The 19783-nt window shown below is 51.1% G+C and overlaps 1 protein-coding gene across 3 annotated transcripts in view; it reads right to left on the bottom strand.

Moving 5' to 3' along the window:
• Nucleotides 1-3059: 3059 nt before the first annotated feature.
• The window catches only part of ARMC9 (armadillo repeat containing 9), a 199553-nt gene continuing 182829 nt past the window's right edge, over nt 3060-19783 (bottom strand). For 2 of the 3 annotated variants that reach the window (XM_053597121.1, XM_053597123.1), the window contains 3 exons: nt 16928-17057; nt 7449-7621; nt 3060-6261 (listed from right to left, as the gene is read on the bottom strand). In XM_053597121.1, the coding sequence (XP_053453096.1) occupies nt 6239-6261; nt 7449-7621; nt 16928-17057 (326 nt within the window). In that variant the 3' untranslated portion in view covers nt 3060-6238. The remainder of the gene's footprint in view (nt 6262-7448; nt 7622-16927; nt 17058-19783) is intronic. The other variant, XM_053597122.1, reaches the window with a different exon arrangement.

Genomic DNA, 19783 nt, shown 5'->3' with positions numbered 1-19783 from the left:
TGTTGTTTGGCAGGCCTGGGCTGGGTTCGAACCCACCAGCTCCCATGTATGTGGCTGGCGCCTTAGCTGCTGAGCTATAGGCGCAGAGCCAGTTTTGCATTTTTCTACCTACCACAACTCCATGCCCTTTGTGGATTCCTGGCTACTGCTGGGGGTCTTCCTGCAGTGCTGACTCTTTGCCCTGGGCATGCTCCCCACTGTCTGCCCAACCCCAACTCTACCCTAGACTCCGCCCTGCACTGCCCGGGGCCACTGGGGACTGTGTAAGGTGCTCTGTGCACAGAAACTGGCCCTCATCCTGGGCCCCCACATGGGGCTGCCACACAGCATCAGTTGGGTAGGGATCCCAGTGGGGCCCCAGCTGGGATCCCAAGGCCAGTGCACTTGCCCCTTCCTAAGCCCTGAGACTCTCTTATTACACTGCTCTGCTGGTGTGGCCCTTAAAGACTGGCCTTTGGCCTGGAACAGTGCTGGTGGCCCCTGACTTCAGGGGCCCTGCTCACCCCCACTCTTCTTGTCTTTGGCTCGGGTATGTATCCAGGCTCTAACCCAACCTTCCACCCATAAACCTGGCTTCCCAGGCCTGCTCCTCTGGACCCATAAATCACTGGCACCTGCCACCTGGGATATGCTGCTGCCTAAGTCAGGCCAGGTCTGTCACAGCTTAGGGACCTGCTAATCTGAAGGGGGCACCCTACTTGTCTCCCTTTCAGCCTGCGCCATTTTCCACGCCCTCGGCTGTATCAGAACCACACCACAAAGTCCTGGGAGTCCAGCTGTACGTCTAGTGAATGCTTCACTCCCAGGAAGTGGTGACTCACCACTGATGACTAGAGATCAAAAGCAGCTCCACACCTGTGAGCATTCAAGGCAAATGCCTCCAAGAATCACAGAGCGACAGTGGAAGCACAAACAGTGGCAGTGTGCCAATAGGAAGGTGTCCAAGGAACCCCCAGGGCAACCCATGAAACCCTCAGTTATCACAGAACTCAGGAGAGAGTCTCCGGCTAGATCCTGAGAGATGAACTGATACCAGTGCTTTGGGCCAGCACCAGAGAGCTGAGGGTATGTAGGAGATGTGGGCAGAGGCAGCCAGCACCTGTCTGCTGCACGTACCACCTTGGTGCCATTCTAGGGGCCACACACTGCCCTGCTCCTTCCAACTTCCGTGGGCACGGTCCCTAGGCCAGCTAGCATCCTGCCTCCAAGGCCACACCATCTCACATTGCTCCCGCCACACTGGTGTGCTGGCAAATGTTTAACGACTGGCTTTCTGGGTGAAATAAAGGTTTGGTTCGGGGCATTTGCTAATTGCTGTGGTGTGAATATTCTCATCACAGCCAGCTTCAAGTTACCAAAATGATGCCACTGAACACAGAGTTGGGAAGAGACCCACGGGGGTCTTTGTTTCCACCCTACAGGTACAATATGCAAATCACCTCCAGAGTAGACACTAATAAACACAGTAAAAGAATTAGGAAGGGATAAATTTGAGTATTTATATATAAGTTTTGGTAATGTTATGTATAAAATCATCTCAAAGAATTCTTGAAAATGTAGTCAGCAGCTCTTTTGAGCTGGTCCAAGCTGGCTCTGGCACACTCCTGCCTCCTGCCAGGTGCCACAGGGAGACTTGGAGGAATCCATGATCCTCAACATTCCTCCACACCCTGGTGGCCTCCTACTCAGAGCTCATGCCATCAACTTGCACCTCACTCTCCAGGACACCCCCTGTCCTCACTGCCCTTGGCCAGCTCACTGCTCGGCTACAGCCTGACCTCTGGCCAGTGCTCTAAGGAAACTGCTCTCAAATGTGGCTGCTGGCATCCGTCTGCTCCGTCTCCTCCACAGCCTGACCATGGTGACCACCTTCCATGCCCTGCTTTCCTCCCTGGCTCCAGAGTCTGCACCCTGGGTCCTCTTCCTCCTCCCTAGAAACTTTCCTGCACCCACCTCCCTTCTTTCTCGAGCCCCCGTGTTCCTTATTTCTTTCCTGTATTTCTTATTTCTCTAGTCCACTCCTCTGAGACCCTTCTGCCTCCAGGCTTCACTTGGCACTGTAAGAGGATGACTCTGAGAAGTCTCTGTGGGCCTGACTTTTTCCTAATTGTGCAACCACCTCCTGGAAATCTGCCTGATGCTTCAGTCTGAGGATGGTGCCCTGGCCTGGGCTGTGGCATCTGCAAAGGCCAGGAATTTTCCTTAGAAGGTGAATGAGGGACAACAGGCCCATGGCCCCACATCCCAACACAAAGCAGCCCCAAAGGATATATCTATTTAATTGAATTTACATGGGACAGTTATACCACAGTGGAAAAACCACTCTGAAAGATTGAGCTCTGAAGAGTAAGTTCTAAACATCTATGTGTAGATTGTACTTCCCCTTGATCCTTCAACTGCTCTGTGACCTTGTCCCCCAACACAGACTTGGGCCTTGGACCTGTGATCTGCTTTTTCCAATGGAAGAACAGTAAACATGATGCAAGTAGAGGCTCGAATTGCAATTGGGCCTGACCTCTCTCAGTGCCATGGGACCCTGAGGTCACCTGTGAACTAGCCCCTGCCAGCTTGCTGGAGAGTGAGTGGCCTGACTTCAGGACAGCCAGGACTCAGCCAACAGCCACTCCCCACACTCTGCCCACAGATGTGCGACTGAGTCTACCCAAGCCCAGTAAAAGGACCACCCATCTGTGCCCGGCCGCCACTGTGGATCCACATAATTGTGAAGCTCACAGATAAATTGCTATTTTAAGCCACTACGTTTTAGAGAAAGCTAACTGAATCATTTGTCCATACAACTTGCCACACTGTGTCTGGAGAGATGAGGAATGGTCAGGCCCACAAGGCTGTGCAGTCGGGACACAGTGAGGGCCAGAAGGCTCCCCCAGATCCAGGGTCAGGATTAGGGGGAGGGGTGAGGCATTCACCTTGCACCCAAAATTTAAGAGGATACGCTAACTCAGTAATCAAGATAAATATTTTAATGTAATGTTTAATGCAAGATTAAAAAAATCAAATTGGCAAACTATAGCCCACATGATAGCTGCCAATCTTTGTAAATAAAGTTTTATTGGAATCATTGCTGGGACGAGGGTTACGCAATCCAGGTAGAGTCATCCAAGAACAGGGTCATACTTGTTTTTATTAAAAAGCCTGGCATTTTGCTTATCATGGATTTTCTTTTCTTTTCTTTTTTTTTAGAGACAATCTCACTTTATTGCCCTCGGTAGAGTGCTGTGGTGTCATAGCTTATAGCAACCTCTAACTCCTGGGCTTAGGCGATTCTCTTGCCTCAGCCTCCCAAGTAGCTGGGACTACAGGTGCCCGCCACAACGCCCGGCTAGTTTTTGTTACAGTTCGGCTAGGGGCTGGGTTCGAACCTGCCACCCTTGGTATATGTGGCCGGCGCCCTACTCACTGAGCCACAGGCGCTGCCCTATCATGGATTTTCTTTTAGCATTAATCTTACTTGTTCATTTGTTTTCTTTTTTTATTTAGCTCTTTTAATTTTGGCCAAATCCTTCCCAACGTGCTGACTGGCCTCTGATATCTGACTGGATCCAAAACCTCTACCTGTCTCTTACATTCCTTGCCAAGGGTCCCAATTTAACTTAACCTTGCCAAGCAGCCCCACCTGGCTGAGAATGAGCTCTCCACTACTTAGAAGAAATCAGAGGTGTGAGGTAACCTGAGAGCGCCTAGTGCCCATGCGCAGAGGAGCCTGGTCTACCTAAAGGCTCTCCATTTTTCACTAGTTCCAATTCCTCTCGGTGGTGTCCCTGGATAGTTTTCATGGGCAAACTGTATGAGCAATCTGAATAGATCTCCAGATGACTTTCAAAAATGTTTTGGTTTATTTGTATATTTGATTTTTTTCCCCCTTAGATTGTGTTCGTATGTAACCTGTGCTAACTCACTGAAGCCAGTTGCTGGAATATTTAAGATTAAGTTGCTGGTGTTTCTTTTTTTTTTTTTTTTTCATTTTTTTTAAAGACCAGTCAAGTGCAGTAGTGAGAAGGTGGGAAAGAGCAGAACAAGGAGTTCAGTCTGTAACTGTGAACAATCAAGTGCGATAGCTCACTACCTTTGGACCAGCCAAGTTGCTGGTGTTTTACAAAGTACATTTCGAGCCTTTAGCCTTGGAATGTAGAAGCGAGTGTCTGGGAGTGGACTCTCCCAGGGGTGTGGTGCAGAGGCCTGGGTAGTATTTACAGTATTTCCCGAAAGAACCACCCAGACCTCACCTGGTAATCTCAGTGTATTTTGACCCTAAATTGGATACTCCCTTGTTCACTAAGAGATTATCTTTTCTTCTCCCACAATAACTAGACACTTATAACCAGAGTCAGCTCTTTGGTGGGCTCCAGGGAGGAAGCGCAGTTGCTTTCACAGCACAGAGACACTGGGCTAAAACTGATGACTGTCCCACCCCCGCAGGTCTCTTTGGCTCCCATGCCAAGAAGGGGAGAGGCTGTGCCAGGCAGCAGCATCTGAGGAATCTGAACTCGGGTGTGGATTTATTGGGGGCAACAGGAAAGATTTTTCCATTACACCTTTTTTTTTTTGGTAGAGACAAGAGTCTCACTTATGGCCCTCGGTAAAGTGCTGTGGCATCACAGCTCACAGCAACCTCAAATTCTTGGGCTTAGACGATTCTCTTGCCTCAGCCGCCCAAGAAGCTGGGACTACAGGCGCCCGCCACAATGCCCTGCTATTTTTTGTTGCAGTTGTCATTATTGTTTAGCTGGCCCGGGCCGCGTTTGAACCCACCAACTTCAGTGTATGTGGCTGGCATCGTAACCACTGTGCTATGGGTGCCGAGCTACCATTACACCTTTTCAAAGTTTCACCACAGAGTGATTGCGTTTCAGAAACCCTCTCCTTCCCTCTCTGCTCACACTGACAACACCGACAATGAGTGTTTGTGTTCTCTCTTTCTGCCCCCGCAGGTCAGGTCGGGTCAGGAGCTCTGGAGTTGACAGTCCAAGATGGCAGCTTTCTGTACCAAGAGCAGACAGTGCTGGCCTCACTCAGTCCCAGAGAACCGAGATGTGGCTGTGGGGCTGGGCTTATAGCAGAGTTCTAATGTGCCCAGCCTGCAGCCACTACCAAGAACTCAGGAGAGTCACTGGGGTCCTGGCCCATGATGTCATCTCATGGGTAACCTGGCCTCTTGCCTGCCATCCTGAGGAGTCAGAAGGCCACTGAAAAACGCAGTGCTTACCTTTTATTTATGGCCAGTGGGACAAGGATGTCCCTACTAAAGGGCCTTGCCAGGGCAGATAAAGTACCCAGGGGTAGAACATATGATTGATTGTTTTCATTTCCCGTCTCTCTCTCTCTCTCTCTCTCTAACACACACGACCATGTCAGTACTGATTAATTTTGTTTGATTTTATGGTTTTATGGCTTGGGTCACATCCAGGACACCTGTGCCATGTTGGCCCTGAAGGCAAACATCCTTCCAGTCCTGAGACATGGCCCTGATGACACCTGCCTCCCCAGTGGCACTAGAATTTGGTCAGGGGAGCTGTCTGCATCTGAGGTCCGCATGGAGGGAGGGAAGCAGAAGGCATTCCCTGCTCAAACTGGTCAGCTTCCGAAGGCCTTTAGACCCGTGTGCAGGAGCGCAGGCTGCTTTGAAGAGATTGGAACACACCATATTCTTCATCAGATTTTAAGAGAAGGAAAATAGAAAATCTGGTGCTGAGGCACATGGCTTGGGAAGGAGTTTCCCTTATTCCAAATCCCTTCTGTTTCCAAGTATTTGGTCTGAGTGAGGAGAGCTGGTTCTGCCAAGGCAACCCTGGTCAGCAGTCTTGGGAAAGGCCCCGCTGCTGGGCTGAGCTCTTGAGGCTCTGGTTCCTCCTCATGAGCCTGGGAGATGGAACTGGCGTGGATCTGGCCTCCAACCTTGCCTGCCATCTGGGGCCTGGGAGGGCTGGGCTGCTGAATCCGAATCCAGAGCCTACTGTTCCTGGGGCCAGAGGGTCTCCTGAGGACAAAAGCCTCCTCTGTGTGTGAAAGGTGACCAGGGAACTGCCCCCCACCAGGAGGAAAGGAGCAGGCTGCCTGGGGAAGCAGTGTCCTGGTGAGGAAGTGACCTGGACAGTGGGGCTGCGATGGCCTTTCCTCAACTGTCCCTTCACATCCATCGCCTGCAGCTGCCACTGGGCTCAGAATGGGAAGCTGGCTGATCCTCAGGCAATGACGGTGACATCAGGGAAAGACACCATCCTCACTTCCTGTAAGATTGGCTGCCTGGAGAGAAAAGCCAGAGTGAGATGCCAGTGCCAAGTGGCCCCTGCACAGAGCCCCCTCTGTCCCATCCACAGAATCCCTTCTTTCACCGGCTCATGTACAAACAGAATAAAGAGAACCTTCCCTCCCACAGGTCACCTGCTTTGTGGCCGGGATGCGACTTGTTTGGCCACACTCTTTCCTCACAGGAAGCAGGCTGTTGGGTGTGGGGTGCTCAGTGAGTTTTTGAGCTGGCAATGGCTCAGGCGTATTGAGTCCACAGGACACACAACCAGCACTGGCTGAGCGGTCATATCATGCTGCTGCTTGTGGGGCCAGCCACTGGCTACTGGGGCCTGGCAGAGGGGGAGGCCTGTCTGCCTCTCAGGCCTGCCCTTGCTGTGGCTGGTGGGATGGGCTGGGGCTTCAGTTTCCCAGCAGGAAGAGGGAGGACTGAGTAACCACACCTCCGGCCCAGTGGGGCCAGCTGGCCAGAGTCAGGGTCAGGAAAGTGGGGGACAGTCACAGAATGCGTATATCCTGAGGGTGACTGATTTTGCCTGCCTGATGTTCTTTTGTTCTGTCCTTTTGTTTTCCCTCATTTCTAGTAAAGCCCTTTGGAAAGGCCCAGCCCAGCTCAGATGGTAGGAAGGGGTGTCAACTGGTGAGGCTGTAAGGGTCAGACAAAGGCAAGAGAAGGGGTCCTTACTGTGAGCACAAGGGTGATAGGGAGGCCCCAGGGGCAGAGGGGGGACCCTTGGGTCCACCCCACACTGAGGCCTTTCTGGCAGACCCTCATCTCTTCTCCAGCAGCCACCTGCTTCTTCTGTTTGACTCAGAGACCACCTGACCAGTGGCTGGGCCTGGCAGGGACACAGTTCGTGGGATGGGGGCTGGGCGCTGCCTCCCACCAGAAGGCAGGTCCAAGTTGTGGGACTGACCCTGGTGCAGCAGAGCTGACTCTGCACATCCCTGGGAGTGGGGGTTGATCTCACAGCGACATTGCCTGGAGGACTCACTCCCCAACTGGTGTGTGAACCACTGGGGCCAATAGCAAATTTAATAAGAGGGGAAGATTAATGAACAGCTCCCAAAGGAAGCCACCAGCCTTCCCAACCACTGGTGGGCACGTACAGAAGGGGCATGGGCCCAAATGTGGCAACAAAGTGCCCTTCCCTCGGGGTTGGCCAGGACCCAGGCTGACTTACTTTGCAGGCCCCTCATGGAGGATGCCATGGAGCTGGGGCGGCTGGCCTGCTGGGGGCCACAGGAAGAGAATTGAGGGGCCAGAGCTGACGCCTTTGCCTTGGGGGGGATCCGGTCCAGGATCTCTGGAGTCTGGGCTGTCCGGGGCTTACAGGTGAAGCCTGATGTAAGTTCCCTAGAACAAAACGTACAATCTAGAGTCATAGCTACTAAATAGGTAGAAATCAGAGGAGGAGGAAAGAGCAACTCCCCTGCTCACCCGCAGACGCCAGGCAGGCACCAATGGGAGCCTGGCTTCGCTTCTCTCCAGCACATTCACTGGCATTCTGGGAGCCTCAGCTTCCCTCGTTGTTCTTTATCTACAGAACAGCTGTAATGACTGCACATGTGTGTGGGGTCCTGCTGTAGGCACCACAAACGGGGGTTATAGTTGGGAGAGGGGGACTTGGAGGAGACTGTGGAATTTCTCTGACTTGTTTCTATTAATATATGCACCCCTCCCATTAACATTGAGAATATGTAACTTTAATAATTAGAAAAACAGGCTCAGACTGGGCGGCACCTGTGGCTCAGTCGGTAAGGTGCCGGCCCCATATACCGAGGGTGGCGGGTTCAAACCCGGCCCCAGCCAAACTGCAACAAAGAAAATAGCCGGGTGTTGTGGCGGGCACCTGTAGTCCCAGCTACTTGGGAGGCTGAGGCAAGAGAATCGCTTAAGCCCAGGAGTTGGAGGTTGCTGTGAGCTGTGTGATGCCATGGCACTCTACCTAGGGCCGTAAAGTGAAACTCTGTCTCTACAAAAAAAAAAAAAAGAAAAGAAAGAAAAACAGGCTCAGAGCCTGTAGCTCAGCGGCTAGGGTGCCAGCCACATACACTGGAGCTGGTGGGTTCGAATCCAGCCCAGGCCTGCCAAACAACAATGATAACACCAACCAAAAAATAGCTGGGTGTTGTGGCGGGTGCCTGCAGTCGCAGCTACTTGGGAGGCTGAGGCAAGAGAATCACTTAAGCCCAAGAGTTTGAGGTTGCTGTGAGCTGGGAAGCCAGGGCACTCTACTGAAGGTGACATAGTGAGATTCTGTGTAACAAAAAAAAAGATTTATAATAGTTGTATACTATTTCTGTTGACTAGTATGCTCTAATTTATTAAGTTTTATCTCTTTCACTTATAGATATAGCTCATGTGTGCTATTTACTAAGAAACAAAGAAAAGGTTAACTTCTAACTCTTAACTAAAGTTCACAGATATGCAGGGCTATCTGACCAGGGAACAAGGCTATATAATTAGATCAATGTGTTGGTGATGCTTTTCTTCTTCTTCTTTTTTTTTGAAACAGAGTTTCACTTTGTCACCCTCAGTAGAGTGCCTTGGCATCATAGCTCACAGCAACCTCAAACTCTTGAGCTCTTGCTCAGGTTTCAAACCTGTGAGGTCAGGCAATCTACTTGCCTTGGCTCCCAGAGTGCTAGGTGCCCTGCCATGGTAATGCTTTTCTTATACACATAGAAGAGCTTTTTATATGGTATAATGAGGGAATTTTCTTTTTTTTTTTTGTAGAGACTGAGTCTCACTTTATGGCCCTCGGTAGAGTGCTGAGGCCTCACACAGCTCACAGCAACCTCCAACTCCTGGGCTTAAGTGATTCTCTTGCCTCAGCCTCCCGAGTAGCTGGGACTACAGGTGGAGTTTTCTTTTTTAAAATTGATAAATAATTGTATATATTTATGAGGTACAGCATGATTTTTTTTAGAGTCTCACTATGTTGCCCTGGGTAGAGTGCCATGGTGTCATAGCTCACAGCAACCTCAAACTCTTGGGCTTAAGCGATTCTCTTGCCTCAGCCTCCCAAGTAGCTGGGACTACAGGTGCCCGCCACAACACCAGCTATTTTTTGGTTGTAGTTGTCATTGTTGTTTGGCAGGCCTGGGTTGGATTCGAAATTGCCAGCTCTGGTGTATGTGGCTGGCACCCTAGCCGCTGAGCTACAGATGCTGAGCCACGGTATGATTTTTGATACATACATACAATGTTTAATGATCAAATTAGGTGGTCTTCAGGCAGTGCCTGTGGCTCCGGAGTAGGGCGCTGGTCCCATATACCGAGGATGGAGGGTTCAAACCCAGCTTTGACCAAAAAAAAAAAAAAAAAAAAAAAAAACCTGCAACAAATTAGGTGGTTTTCTTTTACTATTATTTGGGTCACATATTTTTATATTTTGGTTATTATAATTTTGATATTTTGCCATTGTTATAACTGTTAACATCTTAAATTGTGGTAAAATATAGTATTTACCACCTTAGTCATCTGTAAGTGTAGCCCTACCATGTGAAGAAGGAAAGCAGAGAACAAAACTGTTCATGTGGATAGTGGCAGCTACGATTGGCATTGGTGACGGTAGGGTCACCTACCACCTGGTGCTGAAAGGCAGCCCTCACAGGCATTCAGGGGCTGTGTGGGACAGGAGGGACAGTGGCTTTACATTGGATGCCTTAAAGCCAACAGGCAGCAAGGTCAAGTTTGGAGCCAGGGGTCAGCTGAGGAAAGTCAGCAAAAAACAAAAGGAGATAAGGTTTGGGAAGTAGATTCAGAACTCCACTACCCCTCAGCCCAAAGATAACCAGGAGGGGCCTCAATCTTCTGGAGAGCAATTTGACAGTGTGTATCAAAGCCCTCACGTAATGTGATTTTTTTTTTTTTTTTGAGACAGAGTCTCACTTTGTCGCCCTCAGTAGAGTGCCGTGGTGTCACAGTTCACAGTTCACAGAACCTCCAACTCTTGTACTTAAGTGATTCTCTTGTCTCAGTCTCCTGAGTAGCTGGGACTACAGGTGCCTACTACAACGCCTGGTTATTTTTTGTTGCAATTATCATTGCTGTTTTAGCTGGTCAGGGTCAGGTTCGAACCCGCCACCCTCCATATTTGGGGCCGGTGCCCTACCCACTGAGCCACAGGCACTGCCCTGTAATGTGATTTTTATGTGTCTACTTGGCTGGGCCAAGATGGCAAGATATTTGGTCAAGGGCGGCGCCTGTGGTTCAGTGAGTAGGGTGCCGGCCCCATATACTGAGGCTGGTGGGTTTGAACCTGGCCCCTAGCCAAACTGCAACAAAAAAATAGTTGGGCGTTGTGGTGAGTGCCTGTAGTCCCAGCTGCTCAGGAGGCTGAGGCAAGAGAATCACCTAAGCCCAAGAACTGGATGTTGCTGTGAGCTGTGATAACACGGCACTCTACCGAGGGTGACATAGTGAGACTCTGTCTCTAAAAAAAAAAGATATTTGTTCAAACATTATTTTAGATGTTTTTGTACATTATTTTTTGGGTGAGTTTAACATTTAAATCTGTGGACTTTGAGCAAAGCAAAATGTCCTGTCTTCCATAATGTTGGTGGGCCTCATTCAATCAGCTGAAGGTCTGAACAGAAAAAGAATGACCCTCCCAGAGCAAGAAGGAATTCTATAAGCAGCTGGCCTTTGGATTTGAACTGCAACTCCTTCCTGAATCTTCGCCTGCTGGCCTAACCCATCAGATTTTGGACTCACCATGCTTCTATGATCACATAAGATAATTCCTTAAAATAAATCTCTCTCTCTCTCTCTCTCTATATATATATGTATATGTGTGTGTGTACCTTCATAGTCGACCCCCTCCCTATCTTGACCATCTCAAGTTGACCTAATTTTCAGAGACCAGACATGTACTACATGAGCCTATCAATACAGAAAGCCTAGTTCCTTACGTTGATGACCTCTGTTTTTGACCAGTTTGTTACAGTCTCTTGGGTGGTCAACTTACAGAGGTCTGACTGTGTGTATATACACACACAAACATGCACATCTTGTTGGTTCTATTTCCCTGGAGGTTTCCTTCATTTTAAAAGCCAGCTTCCCCTTTCTCCTGGGACATGACCTTTGTTGGGTCAGATTAATGATTTGCTGGGAATGAGATGTGTTCCCACTGGCATTGCAGAAGGTGACCCTTGGCAGAGCACCAGGGAACTGCCCCTTGGCCTGGCAGAGCCCACCCTCATGAATCCCTCCAAACCGCCTTGGAGCTGCTGCAGGAGGTAGTTATGTTGACCATGGAGACTGGGCCACTGTCACAGGACTCTGCAGGGGCTACAGGAAGGACACTGTGGGAGGCAGGGGTGCATGGCTGCTGGTAAGGGTCAGCTGAACCCCAGATGGCCTCGGGCTCCTCGTCCCGCAGCAGGGTGAGCACGGTGGTCTGGAGGCAGTGGGGAGACAGAGCCGGGAAATGGCACTGGGTTGGAGATGAGGGCATACCGGGGCAGAGCAGAGAAAGCACGTGGGAAGGAAGTCCAGGGTGGCAGTCACTATGACTTGGGGAAAGTCATTTGGTGTAGAAATACATGGCACAGGGTACTGGAAAAACAGTAAACTTTGATATATGTGTAACATGGGAGGTGCCCAGCAAGACAGGTGATTATTTATTAGTGCGGCCTGACCCCTTACATGATCTCTGCTAGTCAATGGGGACATTGTGTTGGAGGGAAAAGCAATAAAAGCCTCTGGAGAGATTTGACCTCTGCTGCTGAGCATCGGAATGCTGCTGAGTCATGATCCGCCACTCAGCACCTCCCAGGCAGCGGCTCCTGTGTTGCCCCAGTGTGCACTGAGGTCCAAACAAAGCACTCAGGGGTCCCCCAAGTGGCCTCAGCTCATCAGATTCATAATGGCCCTCAGTCATTGCTGCAGATGGTTCATCTGGTTAGAGAAACCCGATGGGGCTGAGGTGTGGGACTGGGGAATGCACCAGACGAAGGCATGTATACAACAGTCACAATGACAGTCTACGTGTGTGTAGACATGTGCGGCTGTCCTAACCTCGTTCCCTGGCCTCCTTGTTCTTAGTTTGTTTTTTCAGCTGGCTGCACTGATGTGTCCTCGTGAGCCAGTAGGCATCCTGAGGGACAAATGTGTGGGGGCAGCTCATCTGCAGGCAGGCATGCAATCTCTTTCTTCTTATTTTTACTGAGGCAGGGCGGGATCTGTGATGCCATCTGCTTCTGATCCTGCCCTGGGACAGGATGCCAGGGCTCCATCAGGGGAACCCACTCCCTGGCCTGGGCTCAGGCCACCCGGAGGGCAGCTTCCAGGAGAATGCGCTCCCCATCACTCTGGGGCTGCTTTCCAGGGATCACAGGGCCATGTGGAGCTGGACCAACAGGCCACAGGGAAGGCCGGGTGACAGTCAAGGCAGCACTGCCATTGCCACCACATTCCGAGGTGCACATGGCCCTGTGAGTCTGGGCTCCTATATTTCATGGGAGCACCTCAGTTCTTCAAAAGATAAATGCACTTTATTTTTTTGAAAAATACATTTTAAAAGCCTGGTCAGCAGTGTCTTTCTCTAGCTAAGGATTCTAAGAAGCTGACAGAACAAAGCAAGGGGAACTGCATGCAGGAGGCTGGAGAGGCAGCGGGCCTGTGGGCTCTAGACTTGGACTTCCTGGCCTCCAGCAAAGTGATTTCATAGCAAGACCAGTTGCTGAAAGTTCCTGAGAGGAGCTCAAGCAGCCATGACCCCCGAGGCAGGGGCTAAGTGGTCAGTGCCATCATTCTGTCCACTGGTTACCCAGACCCAGGGGCTTTCCACCCACCCACCCAGCTTTTCTTGAGTGGGGCAGCTATTGCTGTCCTCACCTGGAAAGCCCAGACAGTAGTGGGGAGGTGGGCTCGGTGCATATAGCTCAGCAGCTAGGGCGCCAGCCACATACACCAGAGCTGGCTGGTTCAAACCCACCCTGGGCCTGCCAAACCACAGTGACAACTACAACCAAAAAAAAAAAGACAAACTTGTATCTTTGGGTGGCACCTGCGGCTCAGTGAGTAGGGTGCTGGCCCCATGTACTGAGGGTGGTGGGTTCAAACCCAGCCTCGGCCAGACTGCAACAAAAAATAGCTGGGCATTATGGCAGGCGCCTGTAGTCCCAGCTGCTCTGGAGGCTGAGGCAAGAGAATCACCTAAGCCCAAGACCTGGAGGTTGGTGTGAGCTGTGACGCCACATTCTACCGAGGGTGACAAAGTGACACTCTGTCTCTAAAAAAAAAAAAAAAAGTAGTGGGGAGGAGGGGATGGGTAAATTCACACCTAATGGGTGATATAACTTTGACTCAAACTGTACAAAAGCAATTTACATAACCAAAACATGTATACCTCCTTGATATTCTGAAATTGAAAAATAAATGAATAAATAAAGTACTTTGAAAACTGCTAAAAAAAACTTAGATAGCAGAGCTGGGGGAAGCTGAGGGGACAAATGTGTCCCACCAAAGCCACATCGACAGCTGCTCTTTCTCCTCCTTGATCATTGACAAGCACTCTGACAGCCTGCTCAGGCCAGTGTAGGGACACAGCAGTAGGAACTAAGCTAGTGGAGCCTGTCTTTGAGAATGGGGCGCAGCCAGGACCAACCACATGACAACTCAGTGGGATGCCGGGAGGAACTGCGGCTGCTGTGAGCCTGGCAGGGGAGTGTAATATGCTCCTTGGGGTCAGGCGGGAGGAGGGGATGCCCAGGTGAGATCTCAAGGGGGCTGCAGTCAGCCTGGCAGACGAGGCTGGGTGGAGGGGGAAGAATATTTCAGGCTGAGTCAGGGAGCCGGTGGGGAAGGAGGGGAGACAGAACAACTCCTTCTTCTGTCCATCTTCCTCTTCTTCACACAAAACTCCCACACTTAAGAGTTGATCAGACTCTGTTCTCTTAAAAATAAAGAAATAAATACATAAAATAAGAGGTGAATTTAGCGGCTGGTACTAAGGTGAGAACACCGTGGGTTTCACCCTAATGGGGCATCTGTGCCTAATGGAAAGCTTGAAGAAGAAACCTTCCAAGAAGAAAGGGATTCCTTTGGGGTCCCCTGCCTGCTATCAAAATAGTTATTTTTGGGGAGAGAGGGCTATCCCCAGTGGGACAGAAACAAACTCAGCATTTATAGGAAGAAAAAGAATGAGCCCAGCCCAGAATGGCAGCCTTGGCCTGGCTGAACTGCAGAAGAGCTAGTTGGCTCTTAGAGCTCCAGCTTACCTCTTGGGGGAGTCTGGGTTTTTTTTTTTTTTTTTTTTTGAGACAGAGTCTCACTTTTGTCACCCTTGATAGAGTGCTGTGGCATCACAGCTCACAGCAACCTCAAACTCTTGGGCTCAAGTGATTCCCTTATCTTAGCCTTCCGAGTAGCTGGGACTATAGGCACCTGCCACAACACCCAGCTATTTTGAGAGACAGGGTCCTGCTCTTGCTCAGGCTGGTCTCAAACCTATGAGCTCAGGCGATCCACCTGCCTCGGCCGTCCAGAGTGCTAGGATTACCCGCACCCAGCTGGGGACTTCCATTTTTGACCTGTCCTATCAGGCGGGTACTGAGAGCCAGAGAACCCCTTACCTGGCAGAGTAGCTCCCTTTCAGCCACTGAGAGAGGAGGAGGCCCAGGTTGAGGAGGTGGATTGGTGGTTCATTGGGTCACCAGGATGGTCAGCAATTGAGCTGGAGGCCCCTAGATGCTCAGATCCCCAGGCTGCCTACCCACCCCAGCCTGGCTCATCCTGTCTCCTTCCACCTGGTCCCTTTGGGACAGCCTGGACACCTGCCCCTTTCTAACCCAGGTCCTCAAGTCCTTCCTGCAGCTCTAATTCCTCACCCCAAGGAAAATGCTGGACTCTGTGGACTGATAAAAGTGGTGGGGTTCAACACCTCCAGGCCCCCCTCTCTTGCATTTTTCTCCCCGCGTGCAGGGTCTGCTGGCTCTTTCAGCCTGTTCTCCCATGGTCTCTAAAACTATGGTAAACATGCCTCTAGCTCCAGATTTAAGTGCAGGAGGTTGGCCTTTCGACTGTGATAGTACTCTGCTTCAGGGCACTGTGGCCAAGTGAAGTGGATAGGAGCAGCTGGTGTGCCTCCAAGCCAGGGACAGGCTGGGTCTGAGAGCCTGTGCAGGCGTCCTCAGATCCAAAAGAAGAGGCTGGTGTGGCTCGGTGAGGTGGTTCATGCCTTTAATCCTAGCACTCTGGGAGGCCGAGGCGGGTGGACTGCCTGAGCTCACAGGTTCAAGACCAGCTTGAGACAGGGTGAGATACCATCTCTACAAATAGCTGGGAGTTGTGGCAGGTGCCTGTAGTCCCAGCTACTTGGGAGGTTGAGGCAAGAGAATCGCTTGAGCCCATGAGTAAGGTTGCTGTGAATGCCATGGCACTCTACTGAGGGTGAAAGAGTGAGACTCTGTCTAAAAAAAAAAACAAAAAAACGAAGGGGCGGCACCGATGGCTCAAGGAGTAGGGTGCCGGTCCCATATGCCAGAGGTGGCGGGTTCAAACCCAGCCCCGGCCAAAAACCAAAAAAAAAGAAGAGCCTGGTGAAATTAGAAAAGTCCTTTCTAGATTCCAAAAGTCTGGGCAGGTGCAGTGGCTCACTTCTGTAATCCTAACACTTTGGGAGGCCCAGGCAGAGGATTGCTTGAGCTTAGGAGTTCAAGAAAAGCCGGAGCAAGAGCAAGAGCAAGACCCCATTTCTACTTAAAATAGAAAAACTAGTGGGTGTGGTGGCCCAGGCTTATAGTCCCAGCTACTCAGGTGACTGAGGCAGGAGGAGTGCTTGAGCCTAGGAGTTGGAGGTTGCAGTGAGCTAGGCTGATGCCATGGCACTCTAGCCTAGGTGACAGAATCTGTCTCAAAAAGGTTAAAAAAAACAATCTGGTAACCCGTTGGGCCAGTCTGTTTTATGTCATATAAAGGAAGAGAGAAAACCTTGTTTATCTCCTTGGGGGTGCACTTTGTTTTAGGAAGCTAAAATCATTTACTCAGCCCGACCATTTACTAACCCCCTTCTCCACCTACTCCAAATGCAAATAAATAGCTGAGACAGGACACTGCCCCCACGTTATCTTACCACACCCTCACACTTCCCGGGGACTTGTTCACCTAGCTTTTTATTGAGGTAGGGCTAAAATGCAGTGGCATCATCACAGTTCACTGCAATCTCCATCTCCTGGGCTCAAGTGATCCTCCTGCCACAGCTTCCTGAGTATCAGGGACTATAGGCACCACCACTCCTGGCTAATTTTTGTTTTTTTTGTAGAGGATGGGATCTTACTACTGGCCTTAAGTAATCCTCCCAACCCAGCCTCCCAAAGTGCTAAGATTATATGCTGAGCCACCATACTTGGCCTCTGGCTATTGTTAAAACTAGTACCCTGGGCATGTTTAGGAGTGCTCCTTCCAGTTTGAGCACTGATGACTCTCAGGCAGCAGGTCCCCTCGCCTTTTGTTACCAGGTGTGGTGACCTCAGGTCTGGCTATCTTGACACTGCATCTCAAGCCCCAGTGAAAACGTTCCCTGGCTTCCATCTTCAGGCCTCAGAGAAGCTCTGCCAGGTCTCCTGGGTACTCTGCATTGGCCATGGGGACCCACCTCCAGAGCCCACTGGTGGAGTCAGAGGACAAGGCCTTGTGACATCCCACCCCTACCTGGTGGCCTCTCCACCGCCTGGGTCCCGGGGCACCTCCCTTGGCTGGCTGGGGGCCCCTGAGTGGGACAGGTAAGGCTCTTCTTGACGTCCCGCTGGCATCCACTCTCTAGGCCTGGTGTCAATGGCTGCTGGGGAGAAGAGAGAGTTCAGTCACATCTGCTCTGGAGCCTCTCTAAGGATGCTCTTTCCTGGGCTGGGCCATAAAGCCAAGAAAAGCAGCCGTCCTGGGCCAGTACCTGTGGCTCCCTGGCGCCTGTGGCTCAGGGGACTTGTTTACTCATCATGCAGCCTGGGAAGGTGCCGGCAGAGTGTGCAGCAGGGAGACCTCCCTCTACACCCTGTTCAGCCTCCCTGGCCCCTCTCAGCCTTTAAGAAAGTCCATAGAACATGGAATTGTCTCCCTGGGCCACTGTTTGGCACCTCCATACAGCACAGACACACATTTGTTTATCTGGAACTCGAAAGTAACTGGATGTCTGGTAGTTTAATTTGTATAACAAACACCAGAAGTGGGTGGGGCTCTCCTCTCTGAGCTGCAGGGGGCTTCTCCAGGCGGAGCCCCTCCATGTGCCCACTCCCCCAGCAGTGCTCTGGAGGAGGCCCACGCCAAGGACCAGGAACAGATGGGATGCCCTGCATGGCTCACTGGGGACTCAGCTGGGCCTGTTCCTATATATCAGATGCCATGTGCCTCTTCCTGGTGGCCCTTTTCTCTCCTCATTCTACAGCCAAAGGAGCCCAGGTCACTGTATGTATGTGACAGGATGTGACAGGGTGGCTCTGCTACTCCCTTAGTCCAAGCTCCTCTCAGCTCCTTCATTTTAGAAATAGCTCTGCTACCTTTGGAATGTGATCTGTTTTGTCTCAAATATAAAGGAATCATCCCTGCAGGATTCCCCAAATCCCTAGCAAAAAGCTTTCATAATTCTCTTTTGACCCGCAAAGAATCTATTTCTGATATGGAACTCAAATGGTGGCCCTGGATAGTCACTACCTGGAACTGGGTCTTTTTTTTTTTTGAGACAGAGTCTCACTCTGTCACCCTGGGTAGAGTGCCCTGCCATCATGGCTCACAATAACCTCAAACACTTGGGCTCAAGAGATTCTCTTGCCTCAGCCTCCCAAGTAGCTTTTTTAGAGATGGGGTTTCACTCTTGCTGAGGGAGGTCGCCAACTCCTGAGCTCAGGCAATCCATCCACCTCGGCCTCCCAGAGTGCTAGGATTACAGCTGTAAGCCACCTTGTGTGGCCTGGAACTGGATCTTGAGCTAGAATTTCAGGACAACTGGCCAGTACTTGTCTGTGCTATCCACTCAATGGCTTTAGAATATGGCCCAGGAGATAAAAACGTAGGTATTTAAACCAACCCCTGAGAAGAACCACATACAAGTGAAGGGAGACACCCTGGGAAGCCCCGTCACAACTCAGGGTATTAGGAAGCTTGTGCCAGGGGAGGCAGGCGTCCCAGGACTGGGAGCTTCCCAGGGCAGGTGAGGGAGGGACGGAGTGGCCAGGAGAGAGAAGGAACTTGCCCCGTGAGATCATCTTGGTTCAGTCGCCCCCTTTTCCTCTCTCCCTTCCCCACCACATACCACACTGTAGACTTTCAGAGACCCCATAAAAATAAAGAGACCCACTGAGGAAGCCAGGAGCTGGGAGGCGGGGTAGCTGTGGACGAGTCCCAGGGGCTTCCTGGGACTTACCTGTGAGTCCATTTCAGACGAGATTGGACATTTTAACTCCCAGATCTAGAAAATCACAAGGCATGTAATTTTGATCTTCAAGATAGTCTTGGTTGATGGGGAAATGAGAATAGCTTTCCTCAGGCCAATGTCTTGCCAAATTCTAAGCCATATTCTTGGCATTTTCCCTTGGGAACTATTTCCTCTTGGCTCTACAGGGCTGAGTCCTTTGCTTGAAAACAATGTACCTTCTGGCCTGTACCCTGATTGAGCAGTTACGAGTTTCCCCGTAGCACTGACCTGCCACACGGTGCGAGGGGGCTAGAGAAGAAACCCAGGGTGGAGACGGGGTTGCCGTGGGGTTTCTGGGTGGGCAGTGAGAAAGCCCATGGGAACAGTTGCCTGGGACCCATATTGGCTGGGGAGGGTACTCGAGAGAACAGAGAGGAGGTGGGAGCGAGAAAAGCAGGAGTGCAGGGAGGAAGTCAGCTGGGTTCTCAGGTGGGAAAAGAATGATAGAAGGCAGTTCACCTCAGGAGGGCAGCGCCCAGCCCCTCGCTGCCCTGTCCTCTCCTTACTTGTCTGCTGAGCCCAGACATGGCACCTAGTGAAGGCTTTTGCCATCCGTTCCTCAGATAGGTGGCTACAGGAGGGGGTGGGGGCAGGGAGACCAACTCGGGACACAGCAGCTGGCTATGGCCACGGGTGGCAAGGCCTGAGGTGGCTGTGGGCCCAGCCCACATGAGGAGCAGAGGAAGAACAGAATCTGTACCAGGCGGGGGACAAAGGGTGATTAAATGACCTAGACAAGACCACTCAGAGGCGTGGACCCTCCAAAGGGAGAACTTTCCTCAAGTAAAGGGATTTTTTTTTTTGCAGTTTTTGGCCGAGGCCGGGTTTGAACCCTCCACCTCCGGTATATGGGGCCAGCGCCCTACTCCTTGAGCCACAGGCACTGCCCATGTAAAGGGATTTTCAAGGACCAAGAGTGCTGGCTTGAGGCTCAGAGCAACCTAGCAGGACTAGGCGAGGGCAGCAAATAAATATTCCGGGTTCTTCGCAGGTCAGGGAGGGAGGGCATGGCTCAGGGTCAGTGTCCTGGGTCCCAGCTGGGCTGAGCCTGTAGGAGTAGGCATGAGGAAGGGACACTTGAATTATGGTCTCAATGTACA

This window comes from Nycticebus coucang, chromosome 7 (assembly GCF_027406575.1).
Source record: "Nycticebus coucang isolate mNycCou1 chromosome 7, mNycCou1.pri, whole genome shotgun sequence".
NCBI lineage: Eukaryota > Metazoa > Chordata > Mammalia > Primates > Lorisidae > Nycticebus > Nycticebus coucang.
The sequence above is the reverse complement of the archived record's forward strand: the minus strand, read 5'-3'. Positions and strand labels throughout refer to the sequence as shown.